General features: G+C 32.8%; 1 protein-coding gene across 1 annotated transcript; it reads left to right on the forward strand.

The window, feature by feature from the left end:
- The first annotated feature begins 1,003 nt into the window (after nt 1–1,003).
- Nucleotides 1,004–9,714, forward strand: LOC128991504 (uncharacterized). Its single transcript, XM_054414433.1, has 4 exons — nt 1,004–1,042; nt 2,996–3,123; nt 8,208–8,444; nt 9,493–9,714. The coding sequence occupies exons 2-4, from the start codon at nt 3,013–3,015 to the stop codon at nt 9,658–9,660; spliced, it is 516 nt and encodes a 171-aa protein (XP_054270408.1). The 5' UTR covers nt 1,004–1,042; nt 2,996–3,012; the 3' UTR covers nt 9,661–9,714.
- Nucleotides 9,715–10,885: the final 1,171 nt, after the last annotated feature.

The following is a 10,885-nucleotide window of genomic DNA, read 5'->3' on the forward strand; positions in this document are numbered from 1 at the left end:
GTTACGACAACAGACGACGCTAACCCGACGGAGTTTAGCTAAACTCCGTCGGGTTAGCGTCGTCTGTTGTCGTAACTGATCAGTAAATGTTTCGTGTCCGTAACGTGTTTTGTGTCGTGTGTAAATGTTTATTTATTTTTACTTGTTAAATATGACGCTCTTCATGTGAAGAAAGAAGAAGTCCTTGTACCGCCTGATGATGACTCCACATAGGAGTCGAAACTAGTTGCAACTGCAATTAAATGGATTGCTTAATAGCAGGTATTTAAACCTTTTTAATGATTTTGTTAAGTTTTTCTTTTGATAACTCATCTACAGACCAAGACACCCCTACCAAGTTTCTACGAGCCTGTGGGGCAAAGCCCGAGGATTTTTAATACATGAATTGGTGAAAGGGGGCGTCTACACAAAATATTCTTTATTTTGACACGTCGTTTGTAAAAATCCGTCCATTATTAACGGAGGAGTAGTGTTTCGTGGAAATCGCCTTCACGTATTATATATAAGGATATATAAGAAGATAGATGGTAGATGTGTTATGATATAGCATAACATACTGTAAATTAAAAGAACCAAATTTTCTAATACCGTGTTCTCTCCCATTGCAAACGCAAAGCACGAGTATAACTGCAATAAGCATTTTATACTTATACGCCAACCCCGTACGAAGGACTGGTACTCCGCTAGTAGCATACTATTGGTTCTTTAATCTACGATAAAGTGCATTTATAAGCCTCAGATGACTAGCTTTTGAAATTAATGCTAAACCACCAAACATAGTCAACAGCCCCAAGGACCTTGGAACCATTTTATTTTCAGCATTCTGAACACTTGGACATGACATGACAAATGGCTGTAAATTGATCTATGTCAAATAGTTTGACGCAAGTGATAAGTACTCGCGCAAGGGATGCCATCAATCACTGTTGCATTAATTACTTTAATTGCGTAAAATCGCTGTATAAATTGGTATGCGTCAACGGCAGTAAAGCACAATCCATTCCACCGCTGTACTGACGCTAACAGAATCTGCTGACTATAGGTAAGGTCATACGTAAATAATATACTTTTTCCAACTTTAACTAATCCAGCGCATTTTGTGTGTTGTTTAGAAATGTTAAACCAACTAAGTTTATTATAATATTAATAATGTATGTTTGATTAATATATCTTTTTTCAGTAGTTATTGTGCATGGTTTGATTGATTTGTCTTGCCTTTAGTTTTGTGCATGGCTTGCTTGGTTTTGTTTGCTGTGTGCTTTCTGATTTCTGTAAAATTTGTTTACAATTGTTTATTGTATTTACGATGCCCATTGATCTGCCTAATGGAAACTAAAGATTTTAATTTTCAATAACAATTTATGGGTTTGCTGACGAATACAACACAAAACTGTAGCTTAACTAATGGACATTGTTTGTAATTTTATTGTAAATCAATCGTTTTCAAATGTGTTTGGTTTTTAAAGCAGTATTTATTATTACTAGTTTATTAAGTATGTACCTTAATTGTATTAAGTATGCATTGAACCCGTTCTACGGACGGAAATATTATACAGTAGTCAGTGGAAACCTTATTATATAGTCAAAAGTGCAATTTGCTTCACGTATAGACGAGAATTATTAAGTCCAAACCTTAAAATGGTAGCCTATAAATATAAAACGTACGGTATAAAATGGTCCAACCCTTATAGCCTATATATATATATATATATATATATATATATATATATATATATTTATATATATATATACTATATAAAATTCAGGGTGCTCAGTTGTACTTATTTACTACAATAATTTAATATATATATATATTATATATGTATATTATATATACATTATATATATATATATATATATATACAATTGTTTGGATAAAGGGCTACTATTATAAATAATAAGGAAAGCATACTAACTCAGTACCCTAAAATTATTTTTATTTTTAAAACTCAATAAAAATAATTTTAAAACAAAATAATTTCAGGGTACTGAGTTTGAACATTTAACATTTCTTTAAAACAATTAAAGAAAAAGTTTTAAAATCGCATTTACATTCTAAAAGAATTATAAACTAAAGAGTGATCCATAGAAATATTAAATTCGTCGGCCACATTAGAAAATGGCACCAATGGTTTAAGATTCAAAACAATAAAAAAAAATCTTAAAAATAAAGGGGAGTGCCCCTTAAGAAGATTTCTGGTCCTCAGCCATTTGTTCACCAATTTCAAAGAGTGGTGTGTTTGGCATCTGAGGACCTCAAAACGAAAATTAAATCGTTCCTGGGCCAGGTCTTACCATGAGATTGAGGTCTCCAGAGCCCAAAAACACAATCTATTCATAATATTACAGTATATTTTTATACGTCCGTTAGCACGATAACTCAAGCAAATCAAAGGTGATCCAATTTCGACGAAATTTGATAAAAAAACGTGAAAGCCTACATATTTTATCCGAACTAGTTTGAAAACCAGCATGTTCGGACTAGGGGGACAAAGGTTTATGGTTTTTATGTGATTAAATTAGTGTTACGCATATTTGACCCATATATCATTAACATTTTGCAATCCCTTTCTAAACTATTTGAGCTTATAAAAGGAAATACTTTAGTATATTCTAGCATTGTAATACGTGTAGCCGTTAGGGAGAAAATTTGAATAAAAAACTGTAAATTTAAAATTTACACGTTATTCTTATGGAAAATAAGTAAACTGTTGTAGTTTGCTTATTTACAAACATATTTTAATCGAATTTGGAAAATTGATTTACTTTATATTAATTTAAAGTATGAATATTTCACAACTACTGTTCAAATGCTGTTATTTAAAAAGGAAATAAATATGACATTTTAAAAGAGATATTTGAGTGAAAATCCAATCAGTCAAAAAGAAATTCGCTCAGTCTGCAGGTTTACTGTAGTGAGGGCATTTATCGTCATTGTCAACGTGCTTCCGGTAATGATTGCAGGATTAAATTGTTTAAAACATTATTTTTACAGGTTCCAAGACGAGAAAGATGGTTAACAGCATCTTATTGTTCGTTCTCGTATTCGCTGGGCAGAGTATTCTTGTTTTGGGTGAATTAAAGGAATACACCCGGACTCCAGAAGAAACTGTCGCCTTGACGGTAAATGCTTTCTATTTTAAAATGTAACACCAACGGACTGAGCATTGCTCACTGCGGTAGATAATATTTTAAAGCTTAATTCAAACACTTCAAAATGTAATTGTACATGCCCTACTGTATTACGAGTGAAAATAAGTGTTACTAGGGGCAAGTAGAGACATAAGTCCCTAAAAAGCTCATATACTTCCAATTATATTTCAAGCAGCAGCTCAGAAAATTGTAAGTTAATCAATTTTAGATCACTTTAGTGAAGGCAGAATTTATCTAAATTATTTGTTGATTAGTAAACAAACTTCACGCCCTATATCAACAGAATATAAAAAGTAGAATAAAAACTAGACCTCGCCCCGTGGTCGAAAACTCTACCAAAAGTATGTGCAGTATTGTCAAACTTCTCTATTTTCACCCCACGCTGTAAATAAAACATGTGATTAGAATTTATTCCATACTAGATTCAAAAATAAGCACAAAAAAGAAACGATAACCAATTCTAGAAACATGCTTGCCTCTTAATGTATGGATTCATGTTTTAAGTAAATAAGGGAACAGCTGATTTTCGGCCCTAGGGCTGCAAAAACCTGCTCGGCCGATGACGATGACAGCAGCTGGCATGGACAGCAATGCGTAGCTTTCGGCCTCCGATAACCGCAAAACAACTAAAAACAGCGCGGTGTGGTGAAAAAAATTATACTGACGGTAATCAGATGTTAAAATAAAATTCACATTGAAACAATTAGTTAATTACCTACTTAGTTATAAAAAGTTGGTCAGCGCCACTGAATCTTTGAAATTAAAATATATTAAAGGCTACAAGGACGTAAGCTCTAAAGGAAATTACCCTTTTAGTTACCATTTGTCCCTCCGCTAGTTCATAAACTTTACAATTATACATCAGTCGTACAGTAGGCTCAATAGTAGAACGGCTGTAAAGGATATGTTACAGATTATCTGTTAAATAATTTATAAATAAAAAGATTTTTTAAAACAAAAGGTTTTTAAACGCATTAAAAAGTAGAAAATAATTTATGAATATGTGGAGAGTATAAATACTTGTAAGATTTAAAACGAAAAACGTGGGGTGCATGCAATTGATTATAATACATTAGTTCAATAGGGGAAGGTAATTGTAAATTATCTATTGCATGCACCGCACGATTTTCGTTTTGAATCTTACAAGTATTTATACTCCACATATTTATAAATTATTTTCTTCTTTTTAATGCGTTTAAAAACTTTTTGTTTTAAAAAAGTTTTTTTTATTTATAAATTATTTTCTACTTTTTAGTTTTTAATGTGTTTGAATGTTAAATCTATTTCAAGCATCTATATCAGATTAAGACAGAGTCATGTGGGAAATCTATGGTTTATTTGATTTTCTTTTCATATAATTATGTATTAGATTGAATGTATGGCCTATCTACTAACTATAAATATATATCAATCTATTTAATTTATTGGCTCCTTTATAGAATCTTACTAATATTATAAATGTGAAAGTTTGTGTGTTTGTTTGTTTGTTTGTTTGAAGTTCAATCACGCAAAAACCATTGGACGGATTGGGCTGAAATTTGGCATGATGATAGCTCACATTCCCGATTAATATATAGGCATATTCTTATATCAAAAATCCTTTCGGGTTCCACCCCAGTGGCTCTGTAGTTCGCCATGTTAACCTTATGAGTATTCATATTTAAAGGGAATTAAGGAATTTAGTCAGCTGTTTCAAATAAAAAATTTGGTTCTTTGATATACAAAAGCATAAAAGGTTAAAAGATTTACCAACAGGGTGCAGCACTATAATTTTTTTGCATTTATTTAAACGAGGTGTTAGCCCGTCCTACGTACGGGAATTCAGTAGTCAGTTAAAAACGTGTACAATTCAGATCAGCTAGTTTACACATATAAAGACAAAGTTTCTTGCAGTTTTAATGTGAAAAATCATCTTGTAAACAAATGTTGTGTGACCAAATATTTTTTCATTCCATCATAGGCCTATACGATATGCATTTTAAATCCGATAATTTTACAATAACACAGCAATTCTGTAATTTTTACGATGTGAAAAGCGTTGAAGTGAGATTTGAAGCCGATTCGCACAGACGCACACTGATTATAAGTAGCCTACATTAGAGAGAGTAATAGTCAATTGAGAAGTGTATAGACCTAGTCAAGGATACCACCTTCCATAGCATACCTGCCTCTTCCATAATTATTATCACCACAATACAACTACTATACACAATTTCCATTAGGTCTGAATAGAAACGACCTAAAATAAAACGATAATATCCAATAAAATTCACAGTACACATAATTTAACTTTGGTGTCCTAACATCAAAACTAATCGTCACACCTATCCTTTATATCAATTTCACTGCATTAATTGCTAAATTAAATGAGTGTAAACAAAGAAAAGTAAAAACAATAACAGTTTGTTTTGAAACAGCTGTTTGGTTCAAATAACATTCATTTAAAAAAAAGAACTGGTCACATGTAGCAGGAATATAAAAGGTAAACACGCTAGTAAAGTTAATGACGTAATTGTCAATGTTTATTATCCATACCGTTATCAGTTCTATCCTTGATAACTACCCACCCTCATTGAATAAATGTACATCGTAATTTCCCATATTAGTAAATTTAAACTACAACATATTCATAGTTGAAATAAAAGTGATATTTTCACGTTTGGGGGCGCTGATATAGATACCCCCAAACGTAACCACAACCGAACACGATTTCATAAAAGGATGGTTTGTCTAATTGCAGTATCCTAGGTCAATGTTTAACGTTGTGTTCAATCTATGTCATCCATCTGTTTATCTTTGTATAAAACCCGGCTGAGGTTGTGGTGGTAATTTAAAATCGTGATTCCTGATTATTCTTGGATCTTCTTATGACATCAATATTTCCGGGCCTAATCCAAACAAAGTTAAAGCAGACAAACATTAATTGTAAACAAAAAGCTTCCATGAAGAATTAAAACATGTAAACAGTAAACATTGTTATTTTTATAATCTTTCCTTGAAAAGTGGAGCAGTATAATAGTTTGCATTTATCCTTTTTATTAAGACTCGTATACAGAGCCTCGATTTGTACTGTGGTTTAATTAATTTTGGTCCAAACTATTTTAAACTGTGGTCTAATTATCTCTACTAATCTGACTTATTTCCTATAATCAATGACAAAATAAGAGTAAATTAAATAACCTCATAATTCCATAGTTTATATTTAACCAGCTTTTAGTCAAAACAAATTATATTGCTCTAAAACAAATCGAAGATTACAAAGATTGCTTTAAAAAATATTTTGAACATCCTAGTATTTTACCATGTATATTTAATTAATCTGTCATCCTCTTACAGAAGAATTGATCGTATCAATGATTAGCATTACACATAGTATAAATAAGTCAACGCTAAGTATGTCTTTACATTTTTATCCAAATGCTGAATTTGTGACACAAAAGCTGAATGTTTACAGCTGTTATGTTAAGCAAATTATTTTATGCCGAAAGCTAGTTTAGAATCTTAGCGTCGGCTGCTAGACTTTTTAAAAATTAAAACTTAATTTCTAAAAAACTGGGTCCCAAAACTAAAATTATGGCTTCGACATTCCCTAGTTCTCAAAATTATCTTTCTTTCAACACAAAAATCATATAAATCCGTAGAGTGGTTGATTCAGAATCGTGAAATAAAAATACACTGTTTCGTTTTAATATTATAGATGTTTTAATTTTCTGTTTATATTTTGTTGTTATTTCGTCACCTACATGGCAAACCGCTGGGCCCATGTTAAAGTTTTCAATTAATTGTTTGTGCTTATTTTTTAGGCTATTTTAATTCATAAAGGGATTCTGCACATCTATAGGCAATTGGGTACTTACGTATTATACGGAGGCCACTTATTTTACAGCGCGCTGCGGCGGTTGGGTTAAGTTGGGTTATCATAAATATGTTTGTACATCTTTCCTAGTTTCGTTATGAATCGAACTATACGAGATGAGTCATAAAAACTTATGATAACCCAACCTAACCTAACCGCCGCAGCGCGCTGTAAAATAAGTGGCCTCCGTATAATACGTAAGTACCGGCAATTGTCTTTCTAAAAGTATGCATAGATTTTCCCTGCGATGAACAGGAGTTGAGAAAAAAGGGTTTCAATAAACATGCTTGTCTATTAATATAAAGGTGGACTGAGTATATGACTACACATACAATTAGACAACACCCTCGACCCAAACCGACTGGCTGGGCAAATTCATGTAACTCCCTTTGAGAAGTTACAATAACCGATTCAAGTTTTCAATCATCTATGTTTATATGAATGATAACATTAAAAATGCCAAAAAATCAAATAAGAAGAAGAATGTAGCCGAACGTCGAACGTCAGCATCGGACGCTGCCGTTGGCTGAAAGCGTCCGTCGTCTGCCGATCTTCCCTATTTTTCATAACGTACAAAAAATAGTCGGACTCGAACGTCCCCGAGTTTTAGAGAGTTTGTAATTAGTCCTTTCGTTCGCCACAATTGTAAAGACTACAATAAATTTGGGAGAACGATTAGCAATACAAATTATTAAGGTTCCCCTGGTATAATAGTTAATCTATATAAAAAATATTTTAGGGGGGTCACGACCCCCTGATCACCCACTGGGACCAAGCGCGAGTACAAACCATTCTCCATGAAACATATTATGTTTATTTGATTATAATGAGTTATTTGATTATAGGCTACCTTAAAGTTTATCATTGATTTTGTATCCTAGGTAGCCAAAATAAGTTTTCAAAGTCTGTGTTAACAAAAACACACTATCATCAAGTTAAGTAATACAGTTTAATTTCGTTTCTAAATTAAATAGTAAGTATGAAACCATTTTTAAGCCGTTTTCAAACAACCAACGTTGATTCTTTTGCATACTGACCAAGATGCAAGGCACGGGTATAGCTGCAAGATCCATAAAACAACATTTAAATCAAATAATAATGTATTACTAAAAAATACAACTACTATTTATTATTTATATCCCAAATTATGACAAAAATTGGTGTCTTACTCTTATTAATAATCAATATGACATTTTAGAATAGTCAAATCGATCTTCTACGATCAGTATTGGAAATACAAATAGGCTGGAAATCTGGAGTCAACACGAATGATGAAGCCCAGGATAAGAATGGAATCAAAACATGTTGGAATGGTAACCAAAAACTAATTAGTGTTCTGGTGCACAACTGTGTCAGGAGGGATTACATGGAGAAAAGAGGCTGGTTGGACTGCGATGGGGTCAAAAATGGACTACTAAACGATATAGCAATACAGGTAATTCAATGTCTAACGTAATTCTAATTAATAATAAATTATTTATGGTAAATGGTGAGGTTCTTAACGCTTAAAGCTGAAATACCGGATGTAGGTTGGCTTTTAATCATTAGGTATAATTGTCTGAGGGAATAAAACGTAGGTGTCTGGTAACGAAAATATTTAAAACAGATACAAGTAGCCTTTAAACACAATAAATGAACAGTTAGAAGCGCATAGCCTGTACAGTAGGCATCAGAGGGATTCAAACGTAGGTGTCTGGTAACGAAAACATATGAAACACGATACAAGTAACCTTTAAACACAATAAATGGACAGTTAGAAGCGTATAGTCTGTACAGTAGTTGTCAGAGGGATTCAAACGTAGGTGTATGGTAACGAAAACATAAAACACGATACAAGTAACCTTTAAACACAATAAATGAACAGTTAGAAGCGTATAGTCTGTACAGTAGTTGTCAGAGAGATTATAACGTAGGTGTATGGTATCGAAAACATATAAAACACGATACAAGTAACCCTTAAACACAATAAATGAACAGTTAGAAGCGTATAGTCTGTACAGTAGTTGTCAGAGGGATTCAAACGTAGGTGTATGGTATCGAAAACATATAAAACACGATACAAGTAACATATAAACACAATAAATGGACAGTTAGAAGCGTATAGTCTGTACAGTAGTTGTCAGAGGGATTCAAACGTAGGTGTATGGTATCGAAAACATATAAAACACGATACAAGTAACATATAAACACAATAAATGAACAGTTAGAAGACTATAGTATGTAGAAGCGTAAACCCCTGTTGCAGCAATCTAAGTACTCGTTAAACTTAAGCTATTTAAATAGGGAATAAATGTGATATTTTTATGGAAACATTTTAACGTAAATTCATTCAGGCAAATGGAAATTCGCTTAGTCTGCAGGTTTGCTGTGTTGGGGGTATTTACTTTTTTAATCGATCATAGTATTACCTTAGCTTTCTCATTATGCTTGCCATATCTTACTGAGTTATTTACGAGACTGGATGATTACTTATCACTTTACAGGAAAGTAAAGTTAAGACCTGGAAGGTAGCGTCGGGTGACTCGACAAACGACAGTCAAGGAAAGTTCGAAACTTATGTAAAGGACACTCTCTCCCAACTCATCGCAACTGCATTCAACAACTGTCCCGGTGGTGTCAATACCGACACAAACGTGGCAATTTTGAATTGACCTGTTATAAACCACAGATCTTAGATGAAAGTGAAGTTATTAAAATTCGCTAACGATTTATTCAGTGTTTATTTACACCTCTACTCATAACTACTTTTTGTGATCTTTACTGATTGCCTGATTTTTGTGTTTGAGCCATAAAAAGAAATTCCAACATTTTTTTGGATGCTCGGTGTTTCAGTTTACCTTCACATTGATGCTCCTACTTTCTTATTTGAAAGATTAGAGCTTCTAGTTAGATCAATAAGAAAAGTTGGAATCCATAAAGAAAGGCATAGTACATAAATCATACATAAATGTATGAATACCATCAATGAAAAGTAAAAAATCTAGAAAAACATGTTTACTTAAAAACTCAACAAGGTTTACTATGTCGACTTAATGCTCTTGTAGTTCTGACACCATGTAAGATAGTATAAAATACTAATTAATGCTTCAAAGTAAAGAATGTGATTTATCTACTAGCAGAATACCCGTGCTTCGCTACGGAAACTTTCAAATTGGTTGACATTTTTAATCAATTAGTGTTTAATTGCCAGATTATCATAAAATCAATCACATTAAATAAACAATAAATTATTTTAATTTTTATATTTCCTTTTAGATTAAAACTGCAGTTAAAAGTTTGTTCGTTATCCATAATATTTTTTGATTATTTACAGAATTTCTTTGTATACAACATTTATTGTTTTCCCAGAAGGTGCTAGCATCACCAGGGCTGAGCTGACCCGTGAATATGCAACGTAAAATTGTTCATGAGAATAACAGTCCTCTCTTAAGCATAGTCCTGCATCCTGTAATCACTAGGGCCTCAATTACATCTTTGTGAAGAGATTTAATTTGGCTAACAATTGGGAGAAACGGTCTCTTTTTGTGGCTCTAGAACGTCGAAGTGCCCGCTAGACAGGGATTGTGTAAATCTGAGTCTTTTCGTGGGATTACGTTCATCACCAAACCCAAACTTGACATATAATTCACCAATCCGATAAACCTATAACACAAATGTGAATATTTGTGAAGCCGCAACCAGCTCACACAACCCACCAAAGGTAAACGGCTTAGACATTTCATAGAAGTATTCCCTGGAATTAAGGTAATTATTCCCGTCACTGCTGTGGGATAAGATTGAGAGGTAGTTCCAGTTCCACACAACATGCTCAATAATTGCTTTGCGCACAGTTAGTGTGTGTAAGGTGAATTATGAATAATAGTGAAGTAAATAAAC

This window comes from Macrosteles quadrilineatus, unplaced genomic scaffold (assembly GCF_028750875.1).
Source record: "Macrosteles quadrilineatus isolate MER2022 unplaced genomic scaffold, UCM_ALF_1.0 Scaffold_4__1_contigs__length_99947679, whole genome shotgun sequence".
NCBI lineage: Eukaryota > Metazoa > Arthropoda > Insecta > Hemiptera > Cicadellidae > Macrosteles > Macrosteles quadrilineatus.